A 17,222-nucleotide genomic window follows, 5' to 3' on the forward strand; every position below is an offset into this window, starting at 1 on the left:
AAATTAAAATGTGTGAATTAGAATTGTATCGAAACAATTTTTCCTAAAACTTCCAAGAAAACCCTTAGTGGTGTCTTCAGCTCTCCTGCTTCTATGTCTCCAGTTAGTGCTATTTCTTAACCCCTGCAGTTAAGCCTAGCTTCCTGGTGCCTACATTGGCTTCTGCTACCCCTTGACAGTTCTGCCATGCTTCTCTGCCTTCCTTCTGACTTCACTGCTTTGAAAGGATGTGAGCAAGTAGGTAAATGGATACATCCCTTGGAGAAACCCAGGGCTGGAGGCCACCTGTCTGTCTTTGCAGTTGTGGATGACTTCACCGGCGAGAGTTCATCTGAGTGGGGCTGGGGCAGTGTTACGGAGCAGAGCTTGTTCCAGGTGTTTCCCATCACTCCAGCAAGTGCCCTTTCACTGTGTCTGCGCCCAGCTAGAACCTGCCCCAGGGGTGAATGCTTGCTTCTCCAGGCTGGGCTGCTGCCAGTCTTAGCACCGTTGATATTTATCCTCACCTCCTTGAGCAGCTATTCCTCGGTCCAGGATGGATCGGTCCCAGGAAGAACTCTGTCTTTGCTTCTGTTTAGAAGGCAGAGCTCTATCTAACCTTGAGCTATTCATCCCTTAAATAAACTGTGATCTTGGGCAAGTCATTCAACCTCTCTGGGCCTCAGGTTGGGCTCCAGGCCCGTCGCACCAGGCAGTACTTTGTCACAGGGCCCTGCATTACTGTTAAAAGTAATGACGGCTGGGCGCGGTGGCTCATGCCCCTGGGCTCCTCACTCTGGGAGGCCGAGGCAAGTGGATCACCTGAGGTTGGAAGACCAACCTGACCAACATGGAGAAACTAAAAGTAGCCGGGCATGGTGTTGGGCACCTGTAATCCCAGCTATTCGTGAGTCTGAGGCAGGAGAATCGCTTGAACCCAGGAGGCGGAGATGGCACCATTGCACTCCAGCCTGGGCGACAAGAAAGAAAAGAAAGAAAGAAAAGAGGAATGGCAAAACCCGCAGTTACTTTTGTACCAATCTAATACAATGCAGAGACGAATCTGACTCGCCCTTGGATTATATTTGTGAGGGTGCAAGAGTGAAGGGAGAAGAAGGCAGCTCAGGTCCCTCCTGCTGGGGTGGAATGGGCAGGAAAGGGTCTTGTCTCTGAGAATGGGAAGGGAGTCATAGAGCAGCGGAGCTCCCAGAGGCCCTGTAAGGACCCCATCAAGTGACTAGAGTCAAGAAGAAACAGCAGCAATGACCTCTCCATAACATTTTAGACTTAAACGTGACCCAGTCATTGAAAACACCTGCAACAACAAAAAGTGAAACGTACCCAAGGGCCTGATTTGCAACATGTGTCGGTGGGGCCGCCGTGACTCCAGGGCGTCTACACCTTTAGCGACTGCGGGCGTCGTGGGCCCTCAGGCTTTCTGGAGCTTACACCGGGTCCTCGCGACCACCATCTGATCAGATCCCTTCTATCACCCCGCAAAGCCTGGATTTCCTTCGATCCAGGGGGCCTTGTGGGCAGGAACCCAAGTCAGGACCAGGTATTTCCAATCCCCAAAAGCTTCCAGGAGGAGGCAGCTAGCTTCGGGCTGAAATACTGATCTTGGCCTGATGCTGTGGGGCTTTAAGTTGGCCTGGGTCCCGGCGCGGGATACAACCCCCGGCCTGGTGAGCGCGGCGGGTCCCGCCCAGGTCCGGCGAGTGGAGCGCAGAGCGCCGACGGCGGCCGTCGCAATCGGGAGTGGTTTAGGACCCGGGGGCGGCTTCCCTGCGCGGGTGTGGACGCAGAAGTTGAGGCTGCGGGGCCGCGGGCAGTGGCAGTCCGGCCTCCCCGCGCGGCGCCATCTGCGGCCCGGCTCTCCTCCGCGCCCCGGCTCGTGCCGCGATGACGGGCTCACTGTTCAAGGGAAACTTTTGGGTAAGTTGCGGGACCGACACCTGCTCGCGGGAGGCCGGCGCGGCGGGCGGGCGCCCCAGCTCCGGCCCCACTCAGTGACCCGGCGAGGCAGGGCTCGGCGGAGAGTGCCTGTCAAGGGATCGGGGCCCCAGTCCCTCTGCTCCAGGGGCAGACCCGGAGCGGACGCCCGGCTGCTGTTCCCTCTTTGTCCCGACCCGCTCCCCGCGCGAGTCCCCGCGGCTCGGACTCCGGGGCCCACCCTCTGCCGCCCGCGCCCTCAGCAGCGCGCGCCCCTGAGGACGCAGAGAGCCGAGACACCTTAGAGTGAGAACATCAACTCCTCATCTCACAGGCAAAACGGAGACCCCAAGGGAGGCGAGACCCGTCCGGGAAGAGTCTCTGCCGGCCCCTAGAGCTGAGCCCTGAGAGGATCTGGGGGGACCTGAGGTGGGGGCTTGTGAGTTTCACCGGGTTGGCAGCAGCAGCTGTCCCCCCAACGTCGCCCCTCCCTGTTCCCCGCCCCCCCCCTTCGTCTTTTCCTGGAAACGTGCGGCATCTAGGGCTTCCCTTTGCTGGAGCTTGCCCTGTCCGACAGCCCTGTTTCCTGAGCCCTCTCCCCAGGCCACTGCCTCAGCCCATCCGTCCGTAACCCACAGCGGGGGTCGATGGTGTTGGAGACCCTATGAGCTGGAGGGGTACCACAGCCCGGTAGCGCCAGCCCAGCCTGGAGGGAGCGGGTCTGCCTGTCCCCCTCCTCTCACTTCCCAGGGGCCCCTCAAGATCCATGCCCCCTCATTCAGAGGAGCTGTCCTCATCCCTTTAGGACAGCAGCAAGAGGCCTCAAGGTTGACTGCAGCTGCCAAGGGGACCAGACTCCCCCTGGTCCGGGGATCCAGCTTGCCCCCCAGGTAGCTTCACAGCCACCTAGATGGTTCCTCTACCCCACGTGGGCTGCAGGATGGAGAAACCTGGCTGGGGACCTTAGGAACACAGTTTAGACTCTGCCTGTGAGTCCATTCACTGGAGTTGGTGAGGTTCTCCTGGGGCACTGCTCACCCTAGGGTGCAGGGTGTCAGGAGCCTCACAGAAGGACCAAAGGTGCCACAGCTGGCCCTCAGAGGAGGCTTGGGAGTTTTTCAGGTAGAATAGAGGACTGTGGAGTCCCATGCCAGGCACTGTAGGAAAAAGGCTTTGTATAATACAAACTGGAGAATGAGATGTTCCTTATTTCTTCCCCAGAAATAAGGAAGTCAGCAGAGGAACTGGTTTGTGGAGAGAGAAGGAGGAGGAAGACGTGATATTAACTGTATTTACAACAGGCTCAGTGGCCTGTAATCCCAGCACTTTGGGAGGCTGAGGTAGGAGGATCGCTTGAGGCCAAGAGTTTGAGACCACCTTGGGCAACCTAGTGAGACCACTGTCTCTACAAAAAAAAAAAAAAAAAAAAATCTTAAAAATTAGCTGGGCATGGTGGCATGTGTCTGTAGATACAGCTGCTTGGGAGGCTGAGGCAAGAGGATTGCTTGAGGCCAGGAGTTTGAGGTTGCAGTGAGCTATGATCACATCACTGCACTCCAGCCTAGATGACAGAGTGAAACCTTGTCTCAAAAACAAACAGCCAACCAAAAAAACCAACCAAACAACACATTCCTTAGTATTTAGCCATAGTTGTAGCACTGGCAAGTTCAAGGCCAGGAGGGTGCTAAGCCCCCCACCAGCCTCTGCCCCTCAGTACCATACCAGGGATGCTGGATATGGGGTGGTCTTAGCAGAGAGGGTGACAGGGTGAAGACAGGGTTCCAGGCCGCAGAGTTTGAAGTATTTTAATATCTTCACAGCCAGTACAGACATGTCAGTGAGTACTCTCTAATGTCTGGTGGGTGACATGCTGGGTTTGAGGGGCTGATGGAGATGGCCCCGCCCCTTGGGAAGGATGTCGTTTTGAGAGCTCATGGAACAGCATGAAGCTTCTGAAGTGGTCTGTCTGGGTTCGAATCCAGTCTGCCCCTTACTAACTAGGTGGCCCTGGGCAGCCTGCTTCCATCCCCAGGCCTGTTTTTTTATTCCAATTTTCCATGCATAAAAATAGGGATAATGTCTGGGTGTGATGGCTCATGCCTGTAATCCCAGCACTTTGGGAGAACGAGGTGGGCGGATCATGAGGTTAGGAGTTCGAGACCAACCTAACCAACATGGAGAAGCTCCGTCTTTACTAAAAATACAAAAATTAGCCGGATGTAGTTGTGGACATCTGTAATCCCAGCTACTCGGGAGGCTGAGGCAGGAGAATCACTTGAACCCGGGAGGTGGAGGTTGCAGTGACCTGAGATCATACTACTGCACTCCAGCCTGGGCGACAGAGCGAGACTCTGTCTAAAAAAAAAAAAAAAAAATGGGGATGATAACAGTGTCTACTCCATAGAACTGTTGTGAGGATTAAACTTGAGAGTTTAGTACAGTGCCTGACACACAGAGAGCACCTACAGTTGCCAGCTATTATTATCAGCAGCAGAGATGATAAGTAAAAGAAGTGAGTGATGGTTATTCAAGGAGAAAGTGAAGAGACTGGAAGACCACAAAGAAGCATTCTTAGTGAATGCCTCTATTGATGGAGGAGGAGAAATGAGACAGAGAAACAGAGGAAGGGATGAAGGGATACATCTAGGAAAGAGCCGTCACAGGTCCAAGAGAGGGACATTCCAAGCAAGGTGAGAGGACCATGGTCAAACATGTTTGTACATGTTCCTGAAAGGTATGAGTCAACACGCACTTCATAACTAAATGTGTGGTTTTTTTTTTTGAGACGGAGTCTCACTCTATCACCCAGGCTGGAGTGCAGTGGCACGATCTTGGCTTACTGCAACCTCTGCCTCCCAGGTTCAAGCGATTCTCCTGCCTTAGCCTCCTGAGTAGCTGGGATTACAGGCATATGACACCATGCCTGAGCTAATTTTTTTCTGTGTTTTTTTAATAGAGACAGGGTTTCACAGTGCTGGCGAGGCTGGTCTTGAACTCCTGACCTCGTGATCTGCCCACCTTGGCCTCCCAAAGTGCTGGGATTGCAGGCATGAGCCACCACATCCGGCCAAATAAATGTATTTAAATGCTCCATGAAAATGTTTATTTAAATAAAGCTTCTATGAATCTGCTTTGAAAGGAAATAATCAGTGTTTAAAATTGGGATTGGAGCTGGCATGCACCTGTAGTCCCAGGTACTGAGGAGGTTGAGGCAGTAGGATTGCTTGAGGCCAGCTTGGGCAACATAGCAAGACCCTTTCTCTAAAGCATTTAAAAATACACGAATAAAACTGGGATCAGCCCCAGATGAATTTGCATGCTGTTGGTACACACCTGTGTGTTGTTTCTCTCCCTCTCTTCCCTGTGTACACCTTCTCTGTGGTGCTTTGGTTCAGCAGTGCTGTGTAATTTTTCTTGATTAACTTTGATTGTACCTTGTCTAAATAAGACAGTGATGATGGTTTCCACAGATCCAGGGAAACAGCCAGGCCATAATGAGAAAAATTCCAGTTTTGGGGACAGTCAGACAGCAGTATCCTTCAGATACGGGCGTGCACAGGCGACAGTCGAACCTGTTCTGGAAGGGGTGGATGAAAGCAGTGTTTTCTCACCCCTGGGGATTTCCAGGCTCCTCACTTGGGTGTGAGGTCCAAATCGTCCCTGAACCCTCTGTAGATACTTATTTTTCCTGGGCCTTCCTGATTCCCAAGGCTCTTGGTATAGACCGGCTTCCCAGTTGCTGTTTCAGCAACCTTGTTCCTGGAGTGGGCAGCCTGCTTTCTGCCTAGAGATTGACTAGGGTGAGTCTTGGGGCTGTCTGAACTGGCTAATTGCCCTGCTGTCAACACAGGGCTGTCTCTCTCATCCAAACCTTTGACCAGATTGGAATCTTGTCGTTCTGGAGCCGTAGCAGAGATGTTGCATCTGGCTTTGCTAAACGGCTTTTCTCACAGCTTTTCTCTATTCAGTCATCTCTTGGTATCTACAGGGGATTGGTTCTAGGACTCCCTCGCAGGTACCAAAATTCATGGACACTCAAGTCCTTTCTTTTCTTTTTTCTTTTTCAATATAGAGATCAGGTCTTGCTGTGTTGGCCAGGCTGATTTCAACTCCTGGCCTCAAGCTATCCTCTTGCCTGGGCCTCCCAACGTGCTGGGATAAGAGGTGTAAGCCATTGTGCCTGGCCTCAGGTTCTTTCCATAAAATGGTGTAGTACTGAGCACACCACATGGGGTTTGCTGCTGGAGCTGAGTCTCCGGCCAGTGTCCAGTTTGATTTTGAGTCTAGGTTGGAGTTAGAACGGTGGAGATGCGAAAGGAAACCCCGCCTCCCCTAGTGCCCCTGGCGGCCTGGGAGTGGAACCTTCCCCCTAGTGCGCCCGCTGGCATGGAATGCCAGTTGGAGGCTGCGCGGTACGGGTCCGATGGGGCGCTTCTCCTCGGGGCCTCCAGCCTGAGTGGCCGCTGCTGGGCTGGCTGCCTCTGGCTTTTTAAGGACCCTGTGCCGCCCCCAACAAAGGCTTCTGCTCTGCTGGAATCCAAACGGAGGCTGGAGAGGCTGACCTCACTTGGGCTGGGGAGAGAGATATTGCAGTGGCCTCCAATTCAGGTGCTGTTGAATTGTGGGAACTAGATGAGAATGAGACAGTTACAGTCAGCAAGTTCTGCAAGTGTGAGCATGATGACATTGTGTCTACAGTCAGTGTCCTGAGCTCTGCCACACAAGCCGTCAGTGGTAGCAAAGACTTCTGCATCAAGGTTTGGGACCTTGCTCAGCAGATGGTACTGAGTTCATACCGAGCTCATGCTGCGCAGGTCACCTGTGTTGCTGCTTCTCCCCACGAGGATTCTGTGTTTCTTTCATGCAGTGAGGACAATAGAATTTCATTTGGGATACCCTCTGTCCCAAGCCAGCATCACGGACTGGCTGCAGTGCCTCTGGCTGCCTTCCTACCCTACTTGGAATCCTCAGCAAAGTGAAGTCTTTGTCTTTGGTGATGAAAATGGGATGGTCTCCCTTGTCGACACCAAGAGTACAAGCTGTGTCCCGAGCTCAGCTGTACACTCCCGGTGTGTCACTGGGCTGCTGTGCTCCCCACACAGTGTTTCTTTCCTGGCCTCTCTCAGTGAAGGCTGCTCACTTGCGGTGCTGGACTCAGGCCTTGCTGAGGTGTCTAGAAGCGGAGCCCACAGAGACTTTGGGGAGATGCTACTTGGTCCTCGCTCAATCACTCGCTGCTTACTGCAGTGGGCCGGGACCATCAGGTCGTCCACTGCATTGTGCCCACAGAACCTCTCCCAGCCCCCGGACCTGTGAGTGTTGCTGAATAGATTAGATTTAAGACAAAAAGAAAGTCCCCCATGAGTGTCCACTTCTTTGCCCTGCCCCCTCAACTTGTGAGTCAACACAGGAGCCTTCTGTAGTATGCTGATACTAGGTCTCTGCCATTAACAGGCATAGTCTCTCAGCCTGAGGCAGGCTGGATTCTGGGATCCTGTAGTTACAGGGAGGAAAAGCTTTCTTAAAAATGGACATGTACTTGCGTTTGAGTGTGTGTGTAGAGCTGTAGTTTTTGGTGGTGGCAGGAAGAAACAAATCCATCCTACACCTTCCCTAAGCACTGCTTCTCCCTCACCCCCAGAAACGGTTGACAAAGGGATTTTATGCTTCCCATGTAGCTGTCTATGAGGAATTGGCCATGTCTGGGTGGGTTATGGCTGTGGGTATCCCTTGGTTCTCCGAAGCAGCTCTTAAGCTACTCATAGAGATGGGATTGATTTTATTTTTTTTATAGTGCTTAACTCACTATTATAAGAAATGCTTCCAGTCACAAAAATCCAGCCCAGTTCACTTTGAGGAAGAAGCAGGACTTGGTGTGGTTTTACACAACTGCTTGCCATTAAACTGAATCAGAAATCCATTTTCTGGCTGAATAAAAAGTTTGGCTTGCCCACTCCCATCCCCCCGGCTTTCCAGTGGTGGGGCGTATATTCGAAAGGAGTGTTTTTCTCTCATAGATGAGAGAAAGTTTGGGGATGAAGGAAAGCTTAAAGGCATTTCAATTAAGTTAGAAGGCTGACACAGACTATTGAAAAATCTTTGCCACTTTTCCCACCCCAAAATAGCCTGGGGCCTGACATCTTCTGCCCTGGGCCCCTTTCTCTTGATGTGAAAAGTCTGAATGCAATATTTATAGACTCTTAAGGTTTTAAAATCCAGCATCAGGAAGAAAATCAGAAATACTGGTTGGTGAAATAAAGAGTTTAGGCATTGTTGGGTTTTCTTGAAAAAATAAGTAAGTAAATAAGTAAGTAAGTAAGTAAATAAATAAATAAATAAAGGTATAGTATTTACATATAACCTGCATACATCTTCCTGTATACTTTTTTTTTTTTTGAGACAGAGTCTTGCTGTGTCTCCCAGGCTGGAGTGCAGTGGCCTGATCTCAGTTCACTGCAACCTCCACTTCCAGGTTCAAGTGATTCTCCAGCCTCAGCCTCCGGAGTAGCTAGGACTACAGGCATGTACCACCGTGCCCAGCTAATTTTTATATTTTTAGTAGAGACAGGGTTTCACCATGTTGGCCAGGATGATCTGACCTTGTGATCCACCTGCTTTGGTCTCCTAAACTGCTGGGATTACAGGCATGAGCCATCATGTCCGGCCCCTGTATACTAAATAACCTCCAGATTGCCTATGATACCTAATACAATGTTAATGTTAGGTAAATAGTTGTTTACACTGTATTTTTGTTTGTATTTTTAATTGTTAGGTTGTTATTTTTTAATTTTTGGAATATTTTTCATCTGTGGTTGGTTGACTCCATGGATACAGATATGGAGCACTGACAGTACAGTGCTCTAGATAAATATAGGAGGCTGGTTTAAAAAAAATAAAGAATACAGGTTAACATAACAGATTCTCCATGCTGACCCCATAGTGTATTTTGTACAATATTAGGTTGTAATTTTTAAATATGCTCTTGGATTTTATGAAAAGAAAAACTTCAGACTAATTAAATTTAGCAGTTAATCTGAGCAAAGAAAGTATTCATGAATCCGGCAGCACCCTGAACCAGTAAGGGTTCAGAGAGCTCCACCCAGCAAGGGTGGACAGGCAGTACTGAGAGACAGAAAAAGGAGGTGATACAGAAATAGCCTGATTGGTTACAGCCAGGTGGTTGCCTTATTTGGAGTCGTCTGGGCAGTCTACAGCCTGGGATTGGCTGAAAGCTCAGCTGTTATGATTGGCAGAGACCTAGCTACTTGTTACAAGAATATACTCTTAGTTAAGTTACAATTTGTTTACCTACTAAGTTAGGTTGAAGCTTGCTATTTATGGAGGCAGCTTTAGGCCAAATTTAATTTGACAATCTGGTCCCTAGAAACACACCAGGAGGGCTACTTCCTATTGTCTTGCCTAGTGGCAAAAGGCAAGATAGAGTCATGAACAATTACCCACTCTCCCATACATTCTTCCTAGAGCAGCTGGAGGGAGCTAGCTTTAAAATAATTGCCAAAAACCTTTTATCTTGTTTATCTTGAACATTTAATAAGAAGACAGCCATAGGACCTGTCTGTTAAAGAAAATTAAAAAATTCTGTTATAATACATAAACGTGTGACATGAATTCATTGGTAAGATTTTAAAAAAGAAATACATAAAAAAATGCATGAAATGGCCAGGTGTGGTGGCTCACGCCTGTAATTCCAGCACTTTGGGAGGCCAAGGTGGGTGGATCACCTGAGGTCAGGAGTTTGAGACCAGCCTGGCCAACATAGTGAAATCCTGTCTCTACTAAAAATACAAAAGTTAGCTGGGCGTGGTGCTGGATGCCTCTAATCCCAGGTACTCAGGAGGCTAAGGCAGGAGAATCGCTTGAACCTGGGAGGCGGAGGTTGCAGTGAGCCAAGATTGTGCCATTGCACTCCAGCCTGGGAAACAGAGTGAGACTCTATCCTCAAAAAAAAAAAAAAAAAGGATTCTTCAAGTATCTATTTCTGGAAACTCAAGACAGAACTCATCATTGCCCAGCCATTTTACCATGTTTCTCTAATAAGATCACTCTTTCCTTTTCTGCAGTGATAATTTCATGCCTTTTCCACTCAAGCCTCCATTCCCTCCCACATTCTCACTGTGTTTTGGTGATCTTGCCTCTACTCCATTAAGAAACCAGACAGCAGGGCTGGGGCATGGTGGCTCACACCTGTAATCCCAGCACTTTGAGAGACTGAGGCAGGTGGATGACCTGAGGTCAGCAGTTCTACACCAGCCTGGCCATCATGGTAAAACCCCATCTCTACTAAAAAGAAAATACAAAAATTAGTCAGGTGTGGTGGTGCGTGCCTGTAGTCCCAGCTATTTGGGAGGCTGAGGCAGGAGAATGGCTTGAATTTGGGAGGTGGTGGTTGTAGTGAGCTGAGATTGCACCACTGCACTCCAGCCTGGGCAACAGAGTGAGACTCTATCTCAAAAACAAAAAAAAAGAAAAGAAAAAAGAAACCAGAGCAGCTGGTGAAAGCTTACTTACCTTCTGTATAAATAGGATTCAGTTTGGCTGCAAGTAAAAGAAAAAAACCCAAAACAACAGTGGCCTAGACAAGGAAGAGGTTTGTTTCTCTCTCATCTATAAGTCCCTAGTTGGTCATGCCGGGGCTGGAACAGCTGCCCTTGGGGTGAGGACCCACACTTCTGCCTACTTAATCCAGTGATACCTGATTCAATGGCTGGCACATGGCAGATTCTCAGTAATACCTGCTGAATGCCTGAAAAAGGCATTAAACAACAGTAGGAAAAACTTCTGATTTGTAGAACCAGAATGATTTCTTAACGACAGGGCATATTCTCAGTGCTTGCAATAATATTTGAGGGTGCTAGTTTCACTCTATCAGTTATAGCTATTGTCTTGTTTTCTGCTCATTTAATAAGCAAAATTTGGTGCCGTATTTGATTTTCATTTGCATTTTTATCACCAGGGAGAGTGCACATTTGGTTATTTTCTTACATTTCCTCTTTTACCAATTTTCTTTTCTTCCTTGTGCTTTTCTTATAAATTTATATGTGTATTTAAAAATATATATTCTTGTATATATACACATATGTGTGTGTGTGTTTGTAATTCACACGTTCTATCATCCAGTATAGGCATGACACAAAGAGAGGCAATCCTCAGGCCCTCAAGCTTTTACGCTTGACATTCCTGGGTTTGATTTCCAGTTCAGCTTCTTTCAGGCCGAGGAATGTGTGTGTTCTTATTCAAATTGCTCAGCTTTTCTAAGCTTTGCATCCTTATCTATAAGATGATATAGGTATATAGATTTTTGAAAACACTTTATACAGTCAAGTTTATCGATCTGATGGTTTGTGATTTCCTCTATTATACATCAAGGTTTTCTACAGTCCAAGTTTTACTCAATATGTATCTTTTGATTGGATGCTGTGGCTCATGCCTGTAATCCCAGCATTTTGGGAGGCCAAGGTGGAAAAATTCCTCGAGTCCAGGAGTTCAAAACCAGGCTGGACAATATAGTGAGACACTGTCTCTACAAAAAAATTGTTAAAAATTAGTCAGGCATGGTGGCTAATACCTGTAGTCTCAGATACTCAGGAGGCTGAGGCAGAAGGATCACTTGAGTTCATGCGGTTGAAGCTGCAGTGAGCCATGATTGCACCACTGCACTGCAACCTGGATGACAGAGCAAGACTCTGTCTCATTAAAAAATTTGTCTTTTGAGTATGAGGGCTTATGTATTCTGACATTTATGGAAGTCACAGACCTGTGTGGACATGCAAAATGAGGAGAAAGTAGATTCCTGCCCTCAGGGTCCTGCATTCTTGTTAAGGAAGCAAACAAAGATATAGGACACTGATGGGAAACAGACTGACCTACTCTCCTTTAGTCTAAAAAGAGTGCTTTGCCAGGGCAGGATTCTGGGACAAGTCTGGCTGGGTGGGTGCGATGGGGTCCCAGTCCTTGAAGAGTTCTAAAATGGCACTGGGCATGCAATAAGATGGGGAAATCGTTGTTTCCAGAATACCTCTCAGGGAGGGGATGGTATGGCACAAGGCTGGAAGGAAGACTTGAATAAGCTGCTCAGAGTAGGGAGACTGAGACCCCATCCCTGCCTGAAGTGCATGCCCTCTAAGGGGCAGGAGCCTATCTAACTTCTGAGCTTAGTTGTACTGAGTGAGGCATGCAAACTGAACTGTCAGGGAAAGCTGTCTTTATGGCATGTCTTCTCTACACTTGCCCTTTAGTTCTCAGTCTCTGCTTCTATTTGAACATTACTATTTAAAGAATAGCTGTTGGAAGTGATAGTTTCATAAGTGGCCACAAATGTTCAAAAACCCTAGAAATATGGGCATCTAAGTCCCTTCACTGCTCCAAACCTTGGTGGCCCCCACTCTTAGAACCTGCTCTGAGTCCTTATTACCAAATACAGATATTGTTTTCTCTGTCCTAGGAGATGCAGATCCTGCCCTACAAGACCTGAACTAGGGATTCCAAAAGACCTAAGCTCTCAGGAATAAAAAGTATTGACTCAGGGCTTTGTCAGCGTTTCCACAGATGGCCAGATCTGTGCACCGTTGCTTTGTCCTGTGGGATGTCTGTCTCAAGCTCAGGCTTCCTCATCTACCTGTCTTATGTTAGGGCCTAACTATTTAATCACTGTCCATAAGAGTGGTTGACCTTGACTGTGACCAGCCACAGCCCAGGGCCACTGCCTTGGCTGGCAGGCCTCTCCCTGGCTGACACAGACTGGTACTGCCTTTCCCTGGGCAATGTGGGCAGGAAGTTTATGGATAAGGGACCTTGATGCTCCTGCCAGGTCCCCTGAATCTCCATCTCATCTGCTCCCTTTGACATAGAGCTGTTATTTCTCAGTGCAAAGTAGCGTCATTTTGCTCATAAATTTCACTTACAATTTTTTTTTCTTTTGCTGAAACGGAGTCTTGCTCCATTGTCTGGGCTGGAGTACAGTGGCGTGATCTTGGCTCCCTGCAACCCCCGCCTCCCAGGTTCAAATGATTCTCCGCCTCAGCCTCCAGAGTAGCTGGGATTACAGACATGTGCTACCATGCCTGACTAATTTTTGCATTTTTAGTAGAGATGGGATTTTGCCATGTTGGCCAGTTTGGTCTTGAACTCCTGACCTCAAGTGATCTACCCACCTTGCCCTCCCAAAGTGCTGGGATTATAGGTGTGAGCTTCCGTGCCCGGCCTCATGTATGATTTTTATTAATGTGTATCTGTTGGTGCATTCCGTATCTCTTATCTGCTAACCACTGACTGTGAGTCATCTTTGCTGTTTTTTACATGTCATTGTCAGTTAGTAATGTAATACTGATGTCAAGGATAGAGTACCGTAGACTACAAGGCACCTGCCTGTGAGTACATGGCCCTTTCCTGCAGAAGCTAAGTGGAAAGGACCAAGGCCAAAGGGCTCAGCAAGTTATTATAGAAGCCTGTCTGCTCTCAGAGGGCAAAGGAACGAGTCCTCTGGGTGGAGCTTCAGATGGGGAAACTGGAAGCCTGGAAAGACTAGCTAGCACCATGTAAAGTCCAGAGTGTACAAAGACTGCAGTCATTTAGAGGGAATTGTGATTGATTCTGAGAGAACAGGAAATGGAGAGGGAAAGGCCACCAGCCAATAGCAGCCACAGCCCTCCTACCCTTGCTAGGGGTCATTTGGGGTCTACACGCTATTGTACTCAGACTGAATGAGTGACTTGCCCAAAGCCACCCAGCTAACCACGCTGGGCTTGAGCTTCCTGTTGTGCAGTGAGGATAATCGTATCTGGCAAGCCCAATTTTAGGACTACAATGTGTTTCAAATGATAAAGTAAGTCATAGTTGTGTTAAGGAGGTGGAATTGTGGGCAGTGTGTTAGTATGTCCACAGAATAGTATATTCGAAGTTGAATTAATTTTTAAAAATTTAGATAATGAATGAAAATGATGAGTGGAAATCACTTTCAAAAATTTAAGGGATTGTAGTGAAATACCATAGTGAAATAGAGTCCCTAATCCCTAGAAATTATGATTTCAAACAAGCACCAGGAAAGATATTTGAAATATAATAATATTATAAAGACATTTAAATGATGATTTAAAACAAACACCAGGAAAGACACTTGTAATATTAAGTTTAAAAGAAAGTTACTACAACAATTTGGAAAATAAACCTCATTTTAAAAAATTCATTTACTTATTTATAAGAGACAGAGTTTTGCTCTTGTTTTATTTTATTTTTATTTATTTATTTGCAAGAGACAGAGTTTCACTCCTGTTGCCCAGGCTGGAGTGCAATGGCACAATCTTGGCTCACCCCAACCTCTGCCTCTGGGGTTCAAGCAATTCTTCTGCCTCAGCCTCCCAAATAGCTGGGATTACAGGCATGCACCACCACACCTGGCTAATTTTTTTTTTTTTTTTTTTTTTGTATTTTTAGTAGAGATGAGATTTCACCATGTTGATCAGGCTGGTCTCAAACTCCTGACCTCAGGTGATCCACCTGCCTTGGCCTCCCAAAGTGCTGGTATTGCAAGTGTGAGTCACCGCCCCCAACCTAGACCTCATTTTTATTTAAAAAATATAAAGACAGTCATATGTCACTAGGAAAATGTCTGAGAGTTACATAGCAAATATTAACTATTGTTTTCTCTGGAATTTTAAACAATTTGAAAAATATTATTTTCTTTTTGCTTATCTATACTTAAAACTTTTCTATAATAAAATAAATATAACTTTTTTTGTTTTTTGAGATGGAGTTTCGCTCTTGTTACCCAGGCTGGAGTGCAATGGCGTGATCTCGGCTCACCGCAACCTCTGCCTCCTGGGTTCAGGCAATTCTCCTGCCTCAGCCTCCTGAGTAGCTGGGATTACAGGCACATGCCACCATGCCCAGCTAATCTTTCTGTATTTTTTTTTTTTTCTGAGACAGAGTTTCGCTCTTGTTACCCAGGCTGGAGTGCAATGGCGTGATCTCGGCTCACCGCAACCTCCGCCTCCTGGGTTTAGGCAATTCTCCTGCCTCAGCCTCCTGAGTAGCTGGGATTATAGGCATGCGCCACCATGCCCAGCTAATTTTTTGTATGTTTAGTAGAGACAGGGTTTCACCATGTTGACCAGGTTGGTCTCGATCTCTCGACCTTGTGATCCACCCGCCTCGGCCTCCCAAAGTGCTGGGATTACAGGCTTGAGCCACCGCGCCCGGCCCTTTTTGTATTTTTAGTAGAGACAGGGTCTCACCATGTTGACCAGGATGGTCTCGATCTCTTGACCTCGTGATCCACCTGCCTTGGCCTCCCAAAGTGCTGGGATTTCAGGCTTGAGCCACCGCGCCCGGCCTAAATATAACTTTTAAAATAAAGAATTAAGACCCGGCGTGGTGGCTCACACCTGTAATCCCAGCACTTTGGGAAGCTGAGGTGGGCAGATCACTTGAGTTCAGGAGTTCCAGACCAGCCTGGCGAACATGGCGAAACTGTGTCTCTACTAAGAATACAAAAATTAGTTGGGCATGGTGCAGGGGCATCTGTAATCCCAGCTACTCAGTAGGCTGAGGCAGGAGAATTGCTTGTGTCTGGGAGGCAGAGGTTGTAGTGAGCCAAGATAGTACCACTACACTCCAGTCTGGGTGACAGAGTGAGATTCTGTCTTGAAAAAAAAAAAAACAAAGGACCAGCCTGGCCATCATGTTGAAACCCTGTCTCCACTAAAATATAAAAATTAGCTGGGTGTGGTGGTGCGTGGCTGTAATCCAAGCTACTCAGGAGGCTGAGGCAGGACAATTGTTTGAGCCGGGGAGGTGGAGGTTGCAGTGAGCCTAGAGCACACCACTACACTCCAGCCTGGGTGACAGAGGGAGACCCTGTCTCAAAAAAAAAAAAAAAAAAAAAAAAAAAAAAAGAATTAGGAGGATTTTCCCCATAAAGTATTAAAAGAAGAGCAAGTATACCTGTTCAGACCATAGAATAAAAACCAAACCTGCACTTTGTACCCAAACCCAGATGGAAGTGGACCAGCATCCCTGGCAGGGTCCCGGGTCCTGGGTACTGGCCACCTGCCGTGACAAGGCCACAACCTTTTCCTTGAGGGCATAGAGGGTCCCACCCTGCTGGTGACAGACCTGCCTACTGACAATTATCCTGCAGGTAGGCCTCTCCTCAGCACCCCCACCTTTAAGCAGAGAACCCCCTGTGAATTCCATGAGCCGTTCGTTTTTCATTTTTATCGGTACCTTAAAAAAGTAGGAATGTAGCACATGCTTATTGTAAAATAACAAAACAGTCCAGATGTATATATAGAGTAAAAAACTATAAAAGTCTCTCTTTTAGCCTTCACATCCCAACCTCCAGGGATAAATTACTCATAGAAAAAGTTTTTTTTTTTTTTTTTTAATTAACATTAAACATGTTCAATTAACTTGCAATTTCTTGGGATAAAGAGGTTAGCCAAGGTTTCCCCGTAGCAGTTGTGAAATGCATCCCAGCTTTTACTTCTGCAGGCATATGGTTAGGTCTTCAAAGTTATATGGTGTCATAAGCCTTCAAGATTTGTTACACTTTGCTGATCTGGCTCAACTAGAGAGTAGGTCAAAATTATTGTGGTAGGAATGTGACATAGTAGTCAAAAGCTGTTTGGAATTTCTATAGGTTGGGCCCAAACGTTGTACTCGGAGTGAGAAGGAACACAAGTCAGCTGGTGAAGCAATGCTGGACATTCCCCTGGGTTTGACCTAGTTCAGGTTCCTAGCTCCTAGTTCTATATTTGCTTTTGACAGTAGTGGCAGCACATTTGTTGTTTGTCCTGGCTTGCTGTCTTGGCTTTGCTATTTAGGCTGCCGAGGTTTGGTGTCTCTGTTCCCCTGGTCCCGTATTTGGGGACCTAGTTCCAGTTTTGGGTATAGCCACTTCCTGGCACTTGCCTGCCTCCCCGTTCCTGTCTTGGGCATGCCTGTAGTCCTCAGGGAATGCTGTAAATCAGAAGACCTGTGGGGTCTGCATTTCACACGTCTTGGACACATCACTGATTTCACCCTGTAATATGATGCATCACTAATTTTACCCTGTGATAGATGTGGTGGTGCACCTCTCAGGGATAGCCCAGAACTTCAACTTGTTTTTTATTAGCTGGAAAAGTCTGAACTTTAGCTTTAGTAAAATGCTCAGAAGTGGTTGAATGTTTATAAATTAAACGCCTTCTTCAATGATCAGATTTTCTCTTTCAATGGAATTGTCAATTGAATTTCTCATGTCTCCAGGGGTTTGGGGTTTTTCTGTGACTTGGATCATGTTGCTGTTTAGATAG

General features: G+C 47.4%; 1 protein-coding gene and 1 pseudogene across 2 annotated transcripts in view; both read left to right on the forward strand.

The window, feature by feature from the left end:
• Window positions 1–1,770: 1,770 nt before the first annotated feature.
• PSTPIP2 (proline-serine-threonine phosphatase interacting protein 2) overlaps window positions 1,771–17,222 on the forward strand; it is a 119,492-nt gene continuing 104,040 nt past the window's right edge. The window contains exon 1 of one of the 2 annotated variants that reach the window (XR_012513110.1): window positions 1,771–1,914. Coding sequence is in view for 1 of the 2 variants with exons in the window: in XM_003924700.4 (XP_003924749.1) it covers window positions 1,882–1,914 (33 nt within the window). In the remaining variant the exon portion in view is untranslated. The remainder of the gene's footprint in view (window positions 1,915–17,222) is intronic. The other variant, XM_003924700.4, reaches the window with a different exon arrangement.
• On the forward strand, window positions 2,093–15,590 carry LOC141580788 (methylosome protein WDR77 pseudogene; annotated as a pseudogene).

Source organism: Saimiri boliviensis, chromosome 13, assembly GCF_048565385.1.
Source record: "Saimiri boliviensis isolate mSaiBol1 chromosome 13, mSaiBol1.pri, whole genome shotgun sequence".
NCBI lineage: Eukaryota > Metazoa > Chordata > Mammalia > Primates > Cebidae > Saimiri > Saimiri boliviensis.